The sequence below is a fragment of the Artibeus jamaicensis genome, unplaced genomic scaffold, assembly GCF_021234435.1.
Source record: "Artibeus jamaicensis isolate MK-2021 breed Jamaican fruit bat unplaced genomic scaffold, CSHL_Jam_final contig_793, whole genome shotgun sequence".
Lineage (NCBI taxonomy): Eukaryota > Metazoa > Chordata > Mammalia > Chiroptera > Phyllostomidae > Artibeus > Artibeus jamaicensis.
Window position 1 is genome coordinate 8,224,800 of NW_026521975.1, and position 20,799 is coordinate 8,245,598.

Here is a 20,799-nt window from a genome sequence, read left to right on the forward strand (position 1 = left end):
GTGCCCACCCAGAAGTGGGCCCTTCCCCTGCTGTGGGCTGGTCCCCAGAGCTGGCGGCTGCTTCCTCCCTGTCCTCTTGAAGCCCAGCCACCTGGAACACTTTTCCCGTAAACCAAGACAGTCCTCAAAGGGCGGGGAACAAAAGGCAAACCGCAAAGCACAGCGGAGTCCCCACAGGGGTCACGTGTCCACTAGAGGTACTCTAAACTTGGCACCCCCCAGCGGTGTCCCACTTCAGCTTACAACACCTGTAGTGATGGAAAACTCACTACCTATGCAGGCTGCCTCAATATAATACATTTATTGAATCACAACAGTGACATCAAACACTTGGAAGTTCTACATATTTAATCTCCACAGTAACCCTGTGAGGTGGGTGCTATTATTACCTCATCTCAAAGGTGAGGAAGCCGAGGCTCCGAGAGGTTAAATGGCTTGTCTAAGGTCTTATAAGTTGAAAGAGGCAGAGCAACGATTGGAGCCCAGGCAGCCTGGCTGTGGAAGCCCCACCAGGCTCCCACCTCACCCGTTGGGATTAATACTCGTGCCCGAAGCTAACAAGTGAACTGCAGAAGACACGAGTCTGCACTTGCGGGTGAGTAAGTACTGGGAAGAATGAGTGCTAACAGGTGATAAAGTGAACGTGGAAGTGGACGAGGAGGACAAAGACAGCCCTGACGAGTCTGTGCAGGATGAACAAGGAAGGAAAGACATGAATGAGAGTGTGCACTCATAAATGTGGTAAACGGAATGTACCTGTGCTCCTTTAATCCTGGAACCTGTGTCCCGGCTGCCCGGCAACCCCTGCAGCACAGAGTCTTCTCTCCAGACCCCCAGAGGAGCCTGCACACCGGGCCGTGGCAGGCAGGCAGGGCGGCCCAGGAGGGGTACTCACAGGCTTGGGACCTGCCTGCCCAGACATACACACACAGGCACCACCCAAACAAGAAGAGCGGCCCAGCCGCTGACAAGCGGGTTCGAGAAGGCACATGTTGTGCCAATGGCTGGAGGCCAGGGGCAAACATGTCTGCAGTGGCTGCACAGCCCAGCAAACGGGACTGTCAGTCAGCAGTGGAGGTGAAGACAAGGACACGTTCAGGCTGGACATGGTCCCCAAACACAAAGACGATGGACTTGGCCCTAGGCACATGCCCTGAACGCACCTGTACCGTTCCTACCTCCACATCTTTGCTCCAGCTGTTCCCTGCACCTGGCAAGTCCCAGCCATCCTTGGAGACAGGTGCAAACACCACCTTCTTCAGGGAGTGTGGGCAGACACTACAGGTAGAATGGCCTGTCTCTTGGCCTATGTCTCTGTTGGAGCACCTCCTTGTCTGCCCCGAGTTCTTGCTACTTTGGGTCTATAATGTTCCTCCAGACATGGGTCAGCATCAAGTCCACCCTCCTTGCTGCCCACAGAGTACAGCTAGAGCCCCAGCACCCAGCCACCACAGGCACTGAGAGGCAGGTGGACAAGCTGTTACCATGCACCAGCCCCATCCATGGCAGGCCAGGAGCTGGGCGCCATCCCTTCTCCAGTCCTGCAAGCCCTAAGGTCAGAGGCGAGGACACAGGCTCAGAGAGGAGAGCCCCACTGCTCAAGGCAACACAGGGAATACCGCTGTGGGGTGCGGGGCTGGTCCTGTCAGACCCCGCTCCACCCGTTCATCTCCAGAGGGGACTCTGGATGCATCTAAGGACAATCCTGGCAGCTGACATCTCATGCTAACTGTGCCCCAGCCTCCGCTGCACTGCACACACAGGCAGCATAATCTCCAAAGAAGAATCAGTGCCCACAGGGTCTTTTTACAGGTGACACAACTAAGGGTCGGAGAAGGGCAGTCACTGATTCAAGGCCACGGTGTTACTAGAGGGTCCTGCTTCACACTCAGGACCCCTCTGCCTCCAGACCTCACATGCTCTATCCACTGCCCCTGCCCACAGGCCCGGCCTCCTCATTTCAATGACCCAGCCAAGTCATAAATGGATGGGAGTTTTCTGACTCTCAGCCACGTCTCAGGGGAAAGCAGCCTCCCAGGAGCATCAGTGAGAAGCAGGACAGGACACCAGGACACGTAGGACATGACATGGGGTGCCAGCTGTGCTGAGAGCTCATATGCAAAGGGCAGGCCCTGTAGCGTGTGGCAGGCTTGGTGTGGAGCAGAGCAGGGCACCATGACGTTGGCGGCAGCAGGGGCTCTCGCTTACCCACACACTTCCTGTGCACGTTGAGGATAAAGCCCTGGGCACAGAGCACTGTGTGGTTGACACAGTAGAAGGATCCCAGGGTGTTCACACAGAACTGTCGCCGGCTACAATCGTGAGCACCCAGCAGGCACTCGTCTTGGTCTAGTGACAGCCGCAGAAGGAAAAACAGAAGGGGCCATTAGAGGGGCACAGCCTGTCACGGAGCACCAATGACAGATGGGAAAACTGAGACCCAGAGTCGGGCAGGCAGCTGTGCAGGGCCTCCGAGGCCACCAGCGGTGCACCTCTGGCTTTGGGCCCAAGTCTGAGTTTGCACAGTCAAAGCTGGAATTCCAGTAAGGACAGACGGCAGGTCAGGCTCAGGGAGGGTAGTAAGCAGCCTGCCTCCCACCCACACTCTGGAGATGCTCCACCGCCACAGGCAGCCAAGGGAGCCACACAAGGCAGTGGCTGCAAGTTCAAGTGTTTAGGGGCCAGGCTGGCAACATAAATGGAAGGAGGAGCCAAAGGGGTTCCATGGGCAGTGTGAGTCCTATGTTCTGTCCAGAGGGGGCCTGGAGCTGCAGGTTTTATAGTTTCAAGAGAAAACTGAAATCTGGACATTTAAAAAAAATATTGCATTTTTCATGATTAGTAACTCATTCGATTACTGTAAACAGGGTGGAGCCCAGCAGGACCTGCTGCAGGCCAAGCTACACCCTCAGAGTGCCTGTCTGCAACCTCTGGCCTGGAACGCACAGCCTTTACTGCCAGGGCTCTGCAGCAGCGAGGGAGACCTGGAGACTGACTCACGGCGGGCAGCCTGGCTGGGCCTGAAGGGGTCCTGGCCCAGGAGAGACACGTGCTCACGTCTCCAGGGCCCTGAGAGACAGGGCGTGAAGCCCAGAGGGCACCTGAGGTCTGTCCCTACGCCCTACGACAAAGTCACCATCATGTTGTGTCCTGAGCGAGTCTCCTGTCCTCTCTGGGCACTGGACAGTTGTCATCCACATCAGAAAACAGTTTCGGCCCAGAGGCTAAATAAGGGTTTCAGCTTCTGGCAGAAAGAGGTGTATGCATTTTCCCAGACAGACTTAACCCTAGCACACCCCAAAACCCACCAGGGTCACCTTTCCTGAACTTGAACCTGAACTGATGAAGCATGTGTTAGACCATCTGCACATTCCATGTCTGTCTTGCCTCCAGACATGAGGAGGTGCAGTCTGGAGGCCCCTCCGGCTGTTCTCCATGCACTCTGCACTGTGGAAACCACACCAGCAGCTGCCAGATCCAATGCCCCCATCCTACAGGAGGACATCCCAGCTGAGGGGCCCGGCTGAGAAAAGATCCGGACCTAGCAGGGTCCCTGGCATGAAAGGAGCATGCTTTTGGAATCTCTCCAGCCTCTTTGTGCATGGCAAAGGTAGTCAACTGCCACCAACATCCACTGTCCCCTCCTTAACAGAACTGAACTTTTCTTTAACAAACTGAACTCATGCCATCCAGCTGGGACTCATACTCCCCAGTCTTGCTGCCAATCAAAGGCAAATGGGAGGGAGGAATGCCACTTCTGGGTCCTACCTTATAATAATCTGGCATGTACTTCCCTCTTTCTCTCTCTCCCCCCGTGACTGGATCAGGGACAAGGTGGTCAGAATCAACTTAGGTCACACAGACAGAGAAAGCCCTCAAGGACAGGAGAGGTGCAGCATGGTCCAGGGACCTGGTGACCTGGCCCCACCCCAGACCTACTGGGTCAGGATCTCTGGGGATTCTGCGGAATTCTCAGATCCATGCTCTCACTAGGCTTCCAAATGACTCTGGTGCATGCTGAAGTTTGGGAAGCATTGCTCTAGAGAATAGGGAACACCACGATAAAAGAGACCTGGGGTCCTGCCAGCCCGTGTGCCCACCCTGTACTACACGCACACCTAGGTAGTACATGCACGGTGACATGAGAGGAATCACTGCTTAAGCTCTCTGGAGCTCTTCGTCACAAACAGCCAAACCTGGTCCCTCACCGCTCCCCTCATCCTGTTTGTCTGATCCCCACTCGGGGGCCCTCACCACAGGCTAACTCAGGTTTGCACAGCTACGAGGGTAACCCCCATGGTACTCACCTTCACAGGACACACCGTCTGCCATGATGGCATAGCCAGGAAAGCAGGAGCACATGGCTGTGTCCCCAATAATTCTGCACACCTGCTTGCAAGGCCCATTGTCTGGGAGAAAACCACACGGAAATCAGAGACTGCCAGGCTCATCACCTCCAGCTCTAACCTACAGGGGGAGAGGCTGGGAGCCGAGGAACCCCACTCCTGGCCCTTTTTACAAGTCCACCTGTTAAACTGGCTCATACACTGGCCGGTGTCTGGGATGATGTGCTAGATCTCCTGCCTCCCCCCCCACACCCTTCCCTCAAGAAACAGTGATGGGAGTGAGGAAGGGGAAGAGAAGACAGAAAAAATGCAGAGAGAAGGAACAAGGAAGAAGAGCAGAACAACAAAGAACTTTTTACACATTACTGTCTGCATGACGGTTCTACAAGCAAAGATGTATTATTCTCTGAATTTCACAGAAACTGAGACCAAAAAAAGTACCTAATTGGCTTGCTTGGGGTCATCCTATACAACCAGCCCAGGCTGTCCTCTATTCTCATTTCCCTTCTCACCCCAGCCTTACTCACCCCCAAATCTCACCTCCTTATCTATACTCAGCTCAGACAGGCAAGACCAGCCAACCCCTAAAGCAGAAGCACCCCTTCGACAGGGCCACCTTGCACATGCCCAGCACTAAAGAGCTCACTACCTGCAAGGAAGCCAGACCCATCCCAAGGCCCAGGTTACCTTTGCAGGTGTTGGGTTGTGGCCGTGGTAGCAGGATGGTGTTGGGGGGCACCAGGGAGGATTCTGGCCTCAGTGCAGACTCCTCTGCAGCCTCTGGCTGTGGGGGGCGATGGTCTGTCCCAGGCAAAGCAAACAGGTGCGGGGGGGTGTCTGTCTCACATCTGCAGCCAGGCCTCAGGCCCTAACAGGCACCACGCCAGCACTTGACAGAAACTGCTTCCTTTAATCCACCACCGCCCATTTCCCAGAGGAAGAAACTGAGGCTCAGGGAGCTATGCAATATACTTAGGTAAGGTCAATCTCACAGCTATTCACGGCAGAGGAGGCAAGGAAGAAGAGGAGTGAGTTTCTAGACTGACAACCAATCTATCCCTGGAAGCTGGCACCTTCCTGGACTGCCTATTGGGGCTTAACCACCACGGGCCCAGGACTGGGGAATCAGACTGGGTTGGTGGGAGCTTCTCTAGCTCGGGTCCTGGCCCTGCATTTGAATCCAGAGTAGGGCACTGGGGCTTACCATGCAAATAGAGTTCCAGGAAGAAGCCTGTATGCTGGGCCTCACAAAGCCCATCACCAGAGGCCTCTGGCTCCTATAGGGTCCAATGTGTGGGACAGCAGGAGGAGAAGTACCCCACAGGCCCCACTGCTGGAATCCCACACTCCCCTGGCAAGATTAACCCCAGTCCCTCCCCCAACTACCTGGGTCCTTACCTGGGTGGCAGGTACGGCCATCATCCTGTAGTGAAAAGCCAGGAAAGCAGGCACAGTGATAAGAGCCCACAGTATTGATGCAGAGGTGCTGGCAAAGCTCCCCTGGGAGAAGCAGGCACTCATCCTGGTCATCACCGGGCAGGCTATTGGGCAGCTCTGTCTCCATGCCCAGTGACAGGGCCTCCCGGCTCCCCAGCTGCGTCTCTGAAACTGGGGCAGAGGTCAGATGGGATCTGGGTTGGCCCCAGCAGGAGGCTGAAACCTCAGGCCCCCAGAAAATCAGTGCAGGACATCAGAACCTTCTGCATGCCCAGCTGAGACAGCATGGATGGATGATAGGTAGATGGGTGGATGGATGGATGGATGGATGGATGGATGGATGGGGGGATGGATAGACCCTCAGGAATAAGAGTGAACCCACCAGAGCCAGATCTACAACAGCCCTTAGGAAGCACTAGCTAAAGTGATAAATGGGCCCTGGCCAGTGTGACTCGGTTGGGTAATGTCCCGCAAACCGAAAGGCCAAGGATTCGATTCCCAGTCAGAGCACATGCCTGGGTTGCAAGTTCTATCCCTGGTTGGGGGTGTGTGAGAGGCAACCTATCGATGTTTCTCTCTCACATCAATGTTTCTCTCCCTCTCTTTCTCCCTCCCTTCCCCGCTCTCTGGAATCAATAAAAGAAAAAAAAATTGAAGTGATAAATAGGACTCAGACCCCTGACTTCAGTGACATCTGAGAGGACCACCTCTAGCAACAGAAAGGGCCCAAACCTGAGTTCCATCAGACTAAGAGCTGAACCCTCACTCGGGCAGCCCCTAGCTGTGTCACGTTGAACAGTGCTAGGTCTCTCCATGCATTCCAAGCTGCGTTAAGGAGGAGGTGAGAGTGGGACAGAAGGCTCCCAAGGGCAGAGCGGTCCTGGAAGACTCTTGATATACAGTCATGGAAAGGGGAGAGGCCCGCACTCCCTCCATATGGCCTGGTGCCTCAGCTTTGCCCACCAGCACCACACAGCCAAGCCCCTGAAGGGAGCAACTGCGTAAGGTCACATCTGAGGAACATGTTTCATATTGAGGGCATTTACATTAAGTTCTAGCTCAATCAGCCCAGGCCTGGTACCTGCCAGCCTTATGGACCTGTGCTCAGGCTCTACTGAGCATGCTACAGGCTGGGAAGCATCTCTAGGGTTCAAGCTCAGGCCACCTTCATCAGCATATTACTCACAATGAATTCAGCAGAAGGAATAGTGAGGCTCGGAGGAACATAGTGATATTTCCTAGGTCACCTAAGCAGAACTGGAACCTAAGTTGGTCTGACCCTGATATTTTTGTCAGACCCATTGATGACTGGGTCTGGTCAAATCCGGGACACCAGAAAGCCCAAGTCAAAAATGGGAGTCATCAGAGCCAAAGACCCACTGCACATGTGGGGCAAGGTCCTGCCCCTCTGGCCCTCAGCTCCCTCCTCCAGACTACTGAAACACGGCGACAGTAACGGGGTGGCATCTGAGTGTCTTGTCAGGCACCATCGTAAGCTCTTGTCTAGCATCCTGTCATCCACTCGCACAGGGAAGGAGGTGAAAAGCAGAATCCCTGTCTGACAAACTCTCCAAGAAGGATCATGATTTGCTGAGAAGAATGGTGGAGCTGGGATTCCAACCAAGTCTGCTGGACTCCAAAGGCCAAGAATTAACCTTAATGCTAGGACCATCTTTGGGGCTTTCATTTCCAGACTTTGTTCAGTCCTTGAAGTGCCCAGGATAGGCTAGTGTTTTGGGGACCCTCCTGGGCACCTGCCCCCTGGCTGGTCCAGGCCAAGTGTGTGAACACCTGCAGAAGTAGCCTGCCGGGCAGGGCTTTCAAGGCACTAGCCCCAGGGCTGCTACGCCCAGCTATACAAAGGATACCTGCTGACTCACAGGGACACCTTGACTGGGCTCCTGCTGGCCCACAGGCACAAAGAAGACTAATGGCCAATAGTCCAAGAGATAGCCCTAGATAGGGTGACAGAGGCTACACATGGCAGCTGGAACAATGACCAGAGCACATGGAAGGCACAGAAGGAAGGAGACCCCAGAGATGCTCTAGGACCTGAAGCTCCCACGGAAGCTCTAGGACCTGGCTCCTGAGCCTCAGGCAGGAGCAAACACAAATTCCAGGCTCCACAATGCACCTGGAGCTCCCCCCCAACACACACACTGCCTGTGGCTTCTGGGGATCAGTGCCAGGCAGGTATAGAGAGGGTAAGAGAACAGTCCTGGTCAGCCCTCAAGAACTCATGGTCTATGGTGAAGGGGGGCTGCCAAACAAACCCATCATTCATTCAGTCATTTGCTAGTGATTCTTCTAGGAAAAGCACAGGGCCAGGCACTGAGAATATAGACATAAAAGACAGTGATAGCCTGAAGGGGCTGATCAGGCAGGAGTGGCAACATTTATGAATGTATTCTCCATACTAGTTATACCCTGTTCCCTGTGGAAATAAGAATGGGATAAGTGAGAGGGATGAACACAAGGAAAGGTAAGTGAAGGAATGGATAAGTGAAAGGTTTTCTGACCAAGTGAGTGGGTGAATACATGAACAGATGGACAGACAGGTGGACGAATGGACAAATGGATGAACGGATGAATGCGTAAGTTAATGGGTGCATGAGTGGGTGCATGGGTGCAGTAGAAGAATGGATGCATGAATGGATGTGTAAATGGACAGATGAGGGGATGGTGGATGAATTGGTGTATTGGAAGGATGAATGGACAGTGAAATAGACCAGAGAATGGGTGGGGGGTGGGTGAGATGATGGAAGGATAAACCAGTGGATAGGATGGTAGGTAGTAAGTAGTTGGCAATTCGGTGGGTGACGTGGATGGTACTTGGAAAACTGAATGAGATCTCCATCTTGGAAATAACAGGCCAGAGCCCACCATCAGAGGGCACAGAAGAACTCTGTTCAGAGCAGAGCTTGTGCCTGAAGTCACAGATGGCTGTGGACTCGGGGTCCCCGGGGAAGACCAGAGGGCTACCAGCTGCCTCCCCTCACCCAACTATCCCATATACCCTAGCCCAGATTGAGGCAGCACCCACCTCTCTGTGGCGCAGTCTCAGGCTCCGGAGGATGGCGGACTTCGGGCACAATGAGGAGATCTTTGCCCTCACAGCAGGATAGCATGACGTGGTTGCAGGGGTAGCCCAGGTTGGTGTTGGATTCACATGACTGGCCCTCGGCCCGCACACGGAGCCCCAGGCCACAGCAGTCACAGCATTGCTGGAGAAAGACACGCACTCACTGCTACACCCTGGCCCCTCAGAGCCCATCTGCCTTCCCCTGGGTCTGTGAGCCTGTGGGACTGACTAAGGACCCCCAGATAGCAGCCTGGGTCTGGCTCAGTGGAGGAGCTGATAAGTGAGAGTGAGTTCATTTTGCCTTGTTTCTTCTGTCCAGTATGTGCTCTCCAAGGACAGAGGAGTCACCTTTCTCTATTTCCCATGTCTATCTCAGGGTAGGGCTAATGCGAGTTTTTTGAAATAATTAATAAATGGTCTCTATGAAAAGAACTGCAAATTAGCCCCAGCCACATCCACTACCCTCTGTTTTCACTAGCAGACTAGCAGCTAACAGACAGCATTTTCAAGTATCCCTTGAAACTAGAGACTAAAGTCACTGGATGAAGCTTTCAGGAGAGCTTGTAACTGGGGCTGATTCCCCTTGAAAGTACATCCTTTTTGTAGCCCTCTTCCTCCTTTTCAGAACAGAAATAGTGGCTGGAGTTCTAGCAACCATCTTGGGACATGAGGCAACTTTCAAGATGGAGGCTACAAGCTCAAGATGACTGAGCAGAAAAGTAGAAGACAGAGTGTGTAAAGATACTGTGTAGATACACCCCTGTCCCAGACTGCTCACTTCTAACAAAAAAATCTTCGATTGTTTAAACTACTGTGCTGGACTGATTATAATAGCCCCAATTGTTTCTGCTTCCCTCTGTCTACTGTCTTTGCAATGTGATAGTGCAGTTCCTCCAATCAAAGGAGACTATTCGACAACTTCTTGGTTGCACTGCAAGATTTGCTCTGGCCAACAGGATGAGACAGAAGTGACAGTACACCAGTTCTGAGCCTAGGTCTCAAAAGGCCTTGAACATTTCTACTCTGTGTTGGAACCCTGCCCACCACTAATTGAACAAGCCCAAACTAGCCTGCTAGAGGTTAAGAGACTGCATAGAGTAGAGAAAAGTCATCCCAGTTGCAGTGATTCTAAATCATAAAGTACCAGGAGAGCCATCAGCTGACAGCAAACGCATAAGTGAGCTTAGCCAAGATCAGCAGAGCATGGCCCACACCAGCAAAACTACCCTGACTCAGATTATGTGCCAGTCATAAATCACTGTGGTTTGGAATTGTTTGTTACACAGCAATAGCTAACTGATACTCTAGACCTGCATCACCCAATGGTGACCACTTCACCATTTAGTGAAGACCCCCCAGGTACTTAATAAATACTTAGTTAGCCTTACCTCTGATCCTTACAACCACCCCATAAGACATATATTATTATCCCCACTTTGTAGATGGACAAGCTGAGGCTCAGAAAAGAAGGAACAATCAACCCCAACACGATAAAAATTAAAGTTGAAATCATCTCCCAAATGCCACCCTCCTCCAGAGGTCCCTGTCACAGTCATCCAAGCTTGTGACACTTCAATTCCTTATACCCCTTGCCCCTAAACATGTCTTTCAGTGATGCTTCCTGAAACTGTCCACTGCCCTAGTTTGCCCCGTCCTCTGCTACATGGCTAGACAGCTGTTGACCTACAATGTCTGTTCTCCCTTCTTCCCAATTTTCAGTGGAGCATGTGACCTCTCCAGAATAAAGACCTTTCTCAGACTCCCTTCAGCTAAGTGTGGCCACTGGACCTGGTTCCAGGTAATGTGATGTTAGTGGAAGTACTGCCTGTCCTCAGAAGACGGGCTCTTCTCACACCTGCATCCACAGCAGCCTTAGTCACACAGCCATGAGGCATTGATAAGAAGCAACCCAATGTCTATCAATAGATAAATACATGAACAAAAGCACTTTATACATGTAATGGAATATTATTCAACCTTGAAAAGGAAGAAAATCCTGGCACATGCTACAACATGGATGAACCTTGAGGACAGTATGTATGCTCAGTGAAATAAACCAGACACAACAGGACAAATATTGCGATTCCACGTTTATGAGGTATCCAGAGCAGTCTAATTCACAGAGACAGAAGGCAGAAGTTGGTTGCCAGGGGCTGGGGGAAGAAGAATGGGGAGTTAGTATTTGATGGGGATAGAGTTTCAGTTTGGGGAGGTGAAGAGAGTTCTGGAGATGGAGGGCAGTGATGGTTGCACAACAATGTGACTGTTTAATGCCACTGAACCATTCACTAAAAAATAATTAAGACGGTGGATTTTACATTATGTGTATTTGGCACAATTAAAAATAATGTAAAAGCGGGGGCTCCTTCCTCCTTCCTGCTGCTCGGAGCTCAAGCAGCCATCTGGGACCAAGAAGCAGCAAATTACAGTTGGTAGGGCAACAAGACAGAACGAGCCTGTGTCCCTGAAGACCTCAGAGCCACTCACTCCTTCAGTTCTGGCCTGGCTGCCTCCAACCTCCAGCATATGACAGAATGGCCAATGTTTAGGGAGTTTTCCATTACCTCGGTTTGCAGCCAAACCGAGGCCTCATCCCTAGTCCTGCCACCAGTGTGAGCTCCAGCACAGTAACTGATCTTATGCAAATCCCTCCCAGGGCCCTGTATATCCTTGGCGTGAAGCGTAAAAGATCTCAGGGCAATCGTTACTGTCCTTCACATAAGAGCCAGAGGTTTCCTAGCAGCCTGTCCCCATTACACCTCAAGCCTGTGGAACCCCTTTCCCACACATTCTTGCCTCTGTGTCTTTGCTCGCATTGTTCCCTCTCTTAGAAGTGCCCTCCTGTTCTCTCTGTCCCAGTCTGCAGCCTGATGAGATTTCACTCCAGCCAGATCACACTGTCTGTGTAGAAGAACACCCTCAATGAATGGTCCCCACAACTGCTAGAAGGGACCAGATAGTGTCCTTCAAAACTACGTTTCCCACCTCAGAGCAAACCATCACCTTTATAATGACAGGCAGGGTCTTCCCCATCACCTCTCTGGCCTTAGCTCCTGCCACTCCCTCCTAACTCACTGCACTCCAGACACACAGGCCTCCTTGTTGCTTCTCACACCTGCCTCGGGACCTTTGCACTTGTTGTTCCCTCTGCCTAGAAGATACTTCCCACATGGCTCACCCCTCTCTTCCTCCAGGGTTTTACACAAATGTCCTCTTATTAGTGAGGCCATCTCCAGCCACTGTTAGCTGAAACTCCAGCCCCTCCCCACCCCTGACAGAGCTTATCCCCATCCTCTCTTGAATTTTTCCCGCCTGGCAGCATCACCTTCTACCACACCATGTATTAACATATTTACCTCAATCTCCATCTGTCTCCCTGACTAGAAAGAAGACCCAGAGAAGGCAGGGATTTTTCTGTTACTCATTTCTGCATCCCTCATGCCTAAAACAGGGCCTGGCATACACTGGTATCCAGTAAATATTTTGTGAATCAATAGATCAATATAACTGAGGATATTTTCTATGCAGATGAACAGACCCAGGTGGGAGCGTCCCCCCCCCACCATGGAGCCCCACAGGGGAGCCCAAACCCAGCTCTCAAGGACCCTCCGGGGCCCAGGCAACAAAGGCTGCAGGTCAGTCTTGCCTTGTACAAGGAGACGCCACAGGTGTCACTGTCCTCAAGCCCACAGGCCTCGCCCTCCTTGGCTCCCATGATGCCAGCCATACAGCTCTTCTCCTTCAAGTACGACACACAGCAGTGCTTCTGGGCTGTCCTGCAACAGAAGTGCCCTCAGTCCCACCTGAGTGTAGCCCCATCCTCCCACTGACCCTTCTATAGGACGGATCACAGCTCCCATCTCACAGAGGAAAAAACTGAGGCTCAGATGAGGGACGTCCATATGAGCAGGACAGGGCTGGTGGCAGGTGCCGCAGCAAGGCCAGCAAATCCCCCACTGGGTCGCATGGGTTTGTTTCTTCTTAACCAAGAAGACTTAGGCATAGGCTCCACTGGACTCACTGCTGTGTGTCTCTGACCAATGAACAAGGGGAATGGCACTCCAAAACCCGCAGAGGCAGAGAAAGATAGGAAGACCCAGTCCTGGGTTGGCCTGGAGGAGAACAGCCTACAGGGTCCCTGGTAAAGCCTCCTAATCTCTGGAAGGCAGTCCTGGGGCAGAGGCAGCTGATGAGCCAGGAGCATGCAGACAGAGCCAGGACGGAGAGGCAGGGTCATGGGAAGTAGGGTTCAGCCCCACCTGAGGAAGAGTGTGTCCTGGCAAGGGCTACCCAGTGAATTTCCCACCGCAAGAAGGATATAAACACACACTAGGGTATTCAGCTCAAAACTCCAGGAATGTGAACGGTGCAGGCTCTAACTACTAATCAGCCAAAAAACTGGTAGGACAACAAAGAGAAAGGAAAGGGAGAAGATTAGAACTTAAATGTTTCCAAAGGAGGCAATGATGGGGTTGGACATTCACAAACATGGGGTCTAATCCTGGCCATGCTCCCCATGAGCTGTATGGCTTGGGATGAATCACATCACCTCTCTGAACTTTCTCTTCCTTGTCTGGAAAAATGAGTAGGTTGAAAAGACGGTGTTGCTAGAAAAAAGAAATAGGGAGTGGCTGACCACGATGTCTTCTAGAGGGCTGGCTGGCATGGCTGTAAACGATTCCATTGCTGAGATACTGCAGTCCAAAGAAACAATCAATAGAGGCTGTGAAAGGCCAGCCTTCTGGAGACTCCAGGGCAGCACAGTAGGGGCAGAAAGGGCACTGAGTTCCCCAGCTCAAAGCTGAGTAGATAAAACCTGTGTGGGTGGAGCACTGCCCAGCAGAAAGAAGTCCCCAATTACTCCTAGGTGACAATGGTCCTGTAACACTTGCTCCGCACTGTTCACTCCTCCAATTTTGTGCATGAGGCCAGCTATAAATTTATGTGGCTAGTATATACACTGGGAACCAGTCTTGGGCTCTCCACATCTTCAGAATCCTTACCAGCTGGGCCACAGCTGCCACATCCAATCACTCTTGTGCACCTGGAAGCAGGTGAACCATGTGCTCACTGTCAGGGCCTGGGGTCCACGGCAAGCAGGGATCTGGAGAGGGGAATGGACAGCTCTGTGTGCTCCAGGGTTCCCACCTTACCTGCAGACGTCACCCTCAGCACCGCTCTCAGGGATTTCAAGGCATTCGTCATTTTCAATGCCCCACTGCTGTCCAGCCGCGCAGCAGGTCTCGATCAGGTCCTTTGTGGAGACTGTGGGTGGCAATACGAGCAGAGTCACCACCACCCTATAGGAGGTATGCAGTTCCAAGGTGTCTAGGTCAACTAGCAGAATAGATGCTGCTGGTGCCCATCCACACGCTGCCCATTGCTGGGAAGGAAATGAACTCCCTCCACTGCTCTGGATGGTGGCCACCAGCTCACCCTGCAAACACCTTTGGAGAACTGCCTAGGACGGTAAGTTAGCCCCATGGGGTTGATGAGCGGCATAGGAGTACAGAGGAGACAGCCACTCACACTTGAGTGCCACTCACACTTGAGTTCCCTGTGGGATCAGGAGCATTGTCCAGCTCCTTCCCTGCACCTCCCCAAACAACTATGTGCACAAGGACCCCCACTCAGGCTCTGCTCTTAAGGAGCCCAACCTAAGACTCCAACATAGGACAAGACATAAGAAAGCAACTGCAGCAGCAAAGGAAGTGTAAATCTTAGGTGAGTTTATGGAATGAAGTGCATGGACAGAATTTCTGTGACCAGGGAGGGTGTGGAGGGGTCAGGGGCAGGGAGAACATCTTCCAACTCAAACTCAAATGGGTGAATCTGACCAGCTCAAAATTAAACTTCTCTGTATAACAAAGACCTCCATGGACAAATATAACAGATCACTGACAGGCTAGGAGGCAGTTTTGGAATGTCTACACATGACAAAGAATGGCTATTAAGAAATATAATCACCTCCATTAGCAAGAAAAAAGCAACCCCAACATAAAATACCTTTTAAACTGAAAAAATCAGAACAAGCATTAAATGTGCCCTAGGGGTGGCAGTGGGGACTGGCAGTTAGTCTGGAGGGAGATCTGGCACTACTTACACAGAGAAGTCTGGACATCAACTAGGACCTTGTGGTTCCGCCCCAGGTACACACTCCAGGGGGATCCTTAGCCTGGCCCATCATGTAACCAGCGCACACATGTGCTCTTTAGCGTTATTGTGGAAGGGACTTGGTGCAAGTCTGGAAGTTCACATTGGAAGAGTGGATGAAGAGAATTTAGAGACATGCTCTATATAGGACTCCACTTCTGTCAGAAACAACAGACCAGATGTCCACATGACAACGTGACAACACATGCACACAAGCAACATGCCTGGTGCAGAACAGAAGGCTGAGGGGGAATAGGAAAGAAAACAAGTGGGATTCATTACACAAACTTAAAATATTGCACACAAAATAACAATACACACTTTACAAGATACATAAAAACAAAAAAAATAGCCGCAAATTAAATAGAACAGTTGGCTATGGTGGGGCAGAAGGATGGCAATGGGGATAGAAAATAAAAGGGAACAAAATACATAAACAAAACAAAAGAATCTTCAAAGGCGGTGAGATGTAAAGTGCCAGACAATGAAGAGTAAAACTGACCCAACCACTTCCCTCTGAGGTCTGAAAATACGTGACATTCAAAAATAAAGCTCATCTAGAACATCTATGTATACAATGAGGGGCAGTAGAGTGTAACTGACAGTACCTTTGAGCCTGGATCCACACCTTAGTGCTACCACGTGTAGCTGTTTCTCCTCCCTAAAGACTCAGTGTCTGTCTCTGTTATGGAGGACCTAATGGCTGTACAGCTGCTGATGCCTGTAAGGCCCTCTAAAGAGCCTGTAGCAATTCCCATAACCTGACAGGGCAAAGCAACTAATGCACCAAGGGATGTCAGCCGTCTGCAAGGTTCTAGGAACAGAGTGAGAGCTGGCCAGAATCACCAGCTTTATCTGTTAAAAGAGCATTTCAACTCCTTGAACTTTACTGTTTCTGTTACCTTTTGTAAAACAGAGAACATAGGCTTTGATAACAAGTTGAGGGCTGCTGTAAGGCACCAAAAGGTATGAGAATAATTCCTAATAACTGCCGTCTAGCAGAAATAAGTCATAAACATCACGGTCATTAGACACATGCCCCATTAAATCAAAAATATGACAAAAATGACCTGGTAAGGTCACTCAGTTGGTCAGAGCATCATCCCGATACATCAAGGTTGCGGGTTCAACCTCTGGTCAGAGCACATATAAGAATCAAACAATGAATGCATAAATAAGTGTAACAACAAATTGATGTTTCTCTCTGTATCTCCTTTTTTTTTTCTCTCTCTCTCTCTTTCTCAAATCAATCAATAATATTGCTCCTCAGCCTTCTGGCTAAGATCAAGTATAAAATCAATCAATAAAAAATGTTTAAAATGTGGCAAAAATGTCTACTGACACTGCTACTATTTACAGTTTCCTAGAGGTGCTAGCAAATGCAATAAAGCAAGACATAAAGAAGCAGTAAAAATACTAGAAAGAAGGAGATAATAGTCATTATTTGTAAACTATGAGTTCATCTTCCTAAAAAATCCAAGTGTTAAAAGTTAACACAATGTTAAAATGAATACTACTACTACTACTATTATTATTAATATCTGATAACCAAAACCAAAATCGACATATTCAAATTGGTGGCTTTCCTATACACCAACAACAAATAAAAGATAATACAGGAGACTTGACTTGGAGTGGGAACACACAATACAATATAGAGATGATGTATTATAGAATTGTATACCTGAAACCTATATAATTTTATGAATAAATGTCACCCCAATAAATTCAATTTTTAAAAATATAGGAAAAAATCCCATTCAAAATAGATAATTCTAGAAATAAATCTATAGTAAACATGCTAAATCTACATGAAAGAAAAAAACTGTAGGTACAATAGATATATTGTGTCTGAATGACAGTCTCCAATACCTTGAAGAGGTCAATTCTCTTCCATTTATAATTTTAATGTAATCCCAAAGTGCCAACATAATTTGTTATAAAATTGTCAATTGATTCTAAAATTCATCAAAAAAAGAAAATGTTGAGATTCTCGCAAGATGGTGGTATAGGTAGACACAGCTCGCCTCTTTGCACAACCACATTAAAATTACAACTAACATATAGAACTATCACTCAGAACACTCAGAAATCAAGTTGAATGGAAGTCTAAAAACTATGAAATTAAAGAAACCACATTCACTAAGCCTGGTAGGAGAGATGCTGACCCTGAATGGGCTGGTATCTCACTCACCTGTGGTAAATAAAATTTGGGGAGGGATAGCTCAGGAGCAAGCAGGGCCAGCCGCACACCAGGCTCCCCAGCCTAGGGTCCCAGTGCCAGCAAGATAAGTCCCCACAACTTCTGGCTCCAAAAACCAGCTGCGATTTGGTCAGTGGAAGAAACTTCTGAAGTCTCAAGCAGTTCCTCTTAAAGAACCCACACACAGACACACCTACTAAGACTCAGTCCTTCTGAGCCCCAGCACTGGATGGCAACTTGTAGGGCACCAGTGGCATGCAGAGAGAAACTGAAGGGGCTGAGACCCTGGTGAGCAAAGGTGTCCCTTTTCTGAGCCCTCTCCCTGCAGAGCCACAGAGCTGGCAGGCTGGTGTCATATTTGAGACTCCATCAACCTGGATAAAACTGACCTGCCTTGGAGATCCCCACAGACCCTGTCCCACCCAACTTACCTTCCCACCCCGGCTGCTTTTCCACATGAATGGGTTGGTCTTGGCTCAAGCTTCACAACTTCCTAAATCCTTCCAAATAACCAACAGCTGGCCTCAGTGATCTACAGGCCAGACATTAGCAGGAGACAACCTAGAGTCACAGCTTGGCTTTGTCTGGGAATCTCCAAGCCCAGCACAAGTAGCAACCTTCTCAGATTGCTCTATAGCTCAGGAAGGGCAAAACACTAGTAGGGGCTCACTTTGGCCTGCACCACCCAGGAAACCCCAGGGCCAGCACACACAGTGGACAGCTACACACCACACCAGAGCACCACCACCCTGCCCCTGCACAGCTCATGCTCCAAGGAGCATGGAGGTTGGTGGCCAGTGGTCACAGCCAATCCTTGCAGTTGACTGGCCTGGGTAAATCCCTCCCATTGACCTGCCAAGAGCAACCAAGGCTCAACTACAACAGGAGGGTGTACTCAGCCCACATGAAGGGTACACCTCAAGTACCCAGCTTGGGTGATAGGAGAGGCTCTGCCACTGGACCCTTCAGGATACCTACTACATTATGCCATGACAGCAAGACAGGGAGTCATAGCAGCCCTACCTAATACACAGAAACAAACAGAGAGAGGCTGCCAAAAGTAGGAGACAAAGAGACATGGCCCAAATGAAAGAACAGATCAAAAACTCCAGAAAAAGAACTAAATGCAATGGAGATAAGTAATCTATTGATGCAGAGTTCAAAATACTGGTTATGAGGATGCTCAAGGAATTTAGTGAGGATCTCGGCAGCATAAACAAGATCCAGTCAGAAACAAAGGATTAACTAATTGAAACAAAGAACAATTTACAAGAAAACAACAGTAGAGTGGATGAAGGTGAGAATCAAATGATTTGGAACATACAGAAGCAAAAACAACCAATCAGAACAACAAAAAGAAAAAAGAATTTAAAAAAATGAGGATAGTATAAGCAGCCTCTAGAACAACTTGAAGAAGTCCAACATTCACATCATAGGGGTACCAGAAGGAGAAGAGGAAGAACAAGAAATTGGAAATGATTTGAAAAAAAATAATGAAAGAAAACTTACCCAATTTGGCAAAGGAAATAAACGTGCAAGTCCAGGAAACACAGACAGTCTCAATCAAGTTGGACCCAAAGAGGACCACAACAATACACATAATTTAAATGCCAAAGATTAAAGATAAAGAGGAAATCTTACGAGCAGCAAGAGAAAAACAGAGAGTTACCTACAAAGGAGTTCCCATAAGACTGTTAGCTGATTTCTCAAAAGAAACTTTGCAGACAAGAAGGGGCTGGCAAGAAGTGTTCAAAGTGATAAAAAGTGGTTGGTTGTAGGTCTTTACCTACAACCAATATTACTCTATACAGCAAATTTATCATTTAGAATGGAAGGGCAGATAAAGTATTTCCCAGACAATTAAAGCTAAAGGAATTCATCATCACCAAGCCATTATTACATGAAATGTTAAAGGGACTTATTTAAGAAAAGAGGGGACTTCTGTTAGTACTTTCAGCCAAGATGGAGGCTGGAAGTGCTAGATGGAGGATGGAGGTAAACACACTTTGCCTCTTCACAAAACCAAAGATGGACAACAAACTTAAAACAGAAAATAAACAGAACTGCCAGAAAATTGAACTGTATGGAAGTCTGACAACCAAGGTGTTAAAGAAGAAACAAATATTAATCCAGACTGATAGGAGGGACAGAGAAGGGCAGCCGAGGCAGAGAGGACATGCGGCAATGCAAAGGCTGAAGGACCACTATAGGCAAGGCAATGGCTGGAGGACCTGGCTGTCCCACATTTGTGTATAAATAAACTGGGAGGAAAAACTGGGGAGTGAGACAGACCATGCAACCCAGGGTTCCAGCACAGGGAAATGAAGCCTCAAAACCTCTGGTTGTAAAAATCTGTGGGGGTTGTGATGGTAGGAGAAATGAGACACTCCCAGCCTCACAGGAGAGTTCATCAGAGAGACCCACCAGGTCCTAGAATGAACACAAAACTACCCACTAGGGGTTAAGCATCAGAAGGGCCCAATTTGTTTGTGGGTAGTGGGGAAAGTGACTGAAAGCTGGCCAAGAGCTTTGGCATTGTTCCCTCTTGAACCCCTCCCCCACATACAGCACCACAACACATCAATGTGGGTTGCCCACCCCCTTGAATACCTAAGTCTCCACCCCTTACAACATAAAAGACCCAATGAGACAAATATATATATATATGTATATATATATGTGTGTATATATGCATACATATACATATACGTGTGTGTGTGTGTGTGTGTGTATATATATCCCAAATGAAAGAACAGATTAAAGCTCCAAAAATACAACTAAGGGATGAAGAGACAGCCAACCTATCAGATGCACAGTTCAAAACACTGGTAATCAGGATGCTGGTTGAGTATAGTCACAAAATAGAGGATATTTCACTATGCAAAATGAAATAAAGAAAAATATACAGGAAACCAACAGTGAAATGAAGGAAACCGAGACTCAAATCAACAATTTAGAGCAGAAGGAAGAAAGAAATATTCAACCAGAACAGAATGAAGAAACAAGAATTCAAAACAATGAGGAGAGGCTTAGGAACCTCCGGGACAACTTTAAACATTATAACATCTGGATCATAGGGGTGCCAGAAGGAGAGGAGGAAGAACAAGAGATTGGAAACTTATTCGAACAAATAATGAAGGAGAACTTCCCCAATTTGGCAAAGGAAATAGACTTCCAGGAAGTCCAGGAAGCTCAGAAAGTCCCAAAGAAGTTGGACCCAGGGAGGAACACACCAAGGCACATCATAATTACGCTACCCAAGATGAAAGAAAAGGAGAGAATCTTAAAAGCGGCAAGAGGAAAGGAGACAGTTACCTACAGTGAAGTTCCCATTAGACTATCAGCTGATTTCTCAAAAGAAACCTTGCAGGCAAGAAGGGGCTGGACAGAAGTATTTCAAGTTATGAAAGGCAAGAAACTACATCCACAATTACTCTAAAAGCTATCATTTAGAATGGAAGGGCAGATAAAGTGCTTCCCAGATAAGGCCAAGTTAAAGGAGTTCATCATCACAAAGCCGTTATTCTATGAAATGTGAAGGGGACTTATGTAAGAAAAAGAAGATGATCAAAACTTAT

General features: G+C 49.1%; 1 protein-coding gene across 2 annotated transcripts in view; it reads right to left on the reverse strand.

Annotated features, from left to right (window-relative positions):
* FBLN2 (fibulin 2) overlaps nt 1-20,799 on the reverse strand; it is a 104,302-nt gene that overhangs the window by 16,869 nt on the left and 66,634 nt on the right. Inside the window, exons 3-9 of one of the 2 annotated variants that reach the window (XM_037167451.2) lie at nt 14,019-14,130; nt 12,512-12,641; nt 8,827-9,007; nt 5,745-5,954; nt 5,034-5,147; nt 4,308-4,409; nt 2,209-2,349 (exon numbers count right to left, since the gene is read on the reverse strand). In XM_037167451.2, the coding sequence (XP_037023346.2) occupies nt 2,209-2,349; nt 4,308-4,409; nt 5,034-5,147; nt 5,745-5,954; nt 8,827-9,007; nt 12,512-12,641; nt 14,019-14,130 (990 nt within the window). The remainder of the gene's footprint in view (nt 1-2,208; nt 2,350-4,307; nt 4,410-5,033; nt 5,148-5,744; nt 5,955-8,826; nt 9,008-12,511; nt 12,642-14,018; nt 14,131-20,799) is intronic. The other variant, XM_037167452.2, reaches the window with a different exon arrangement.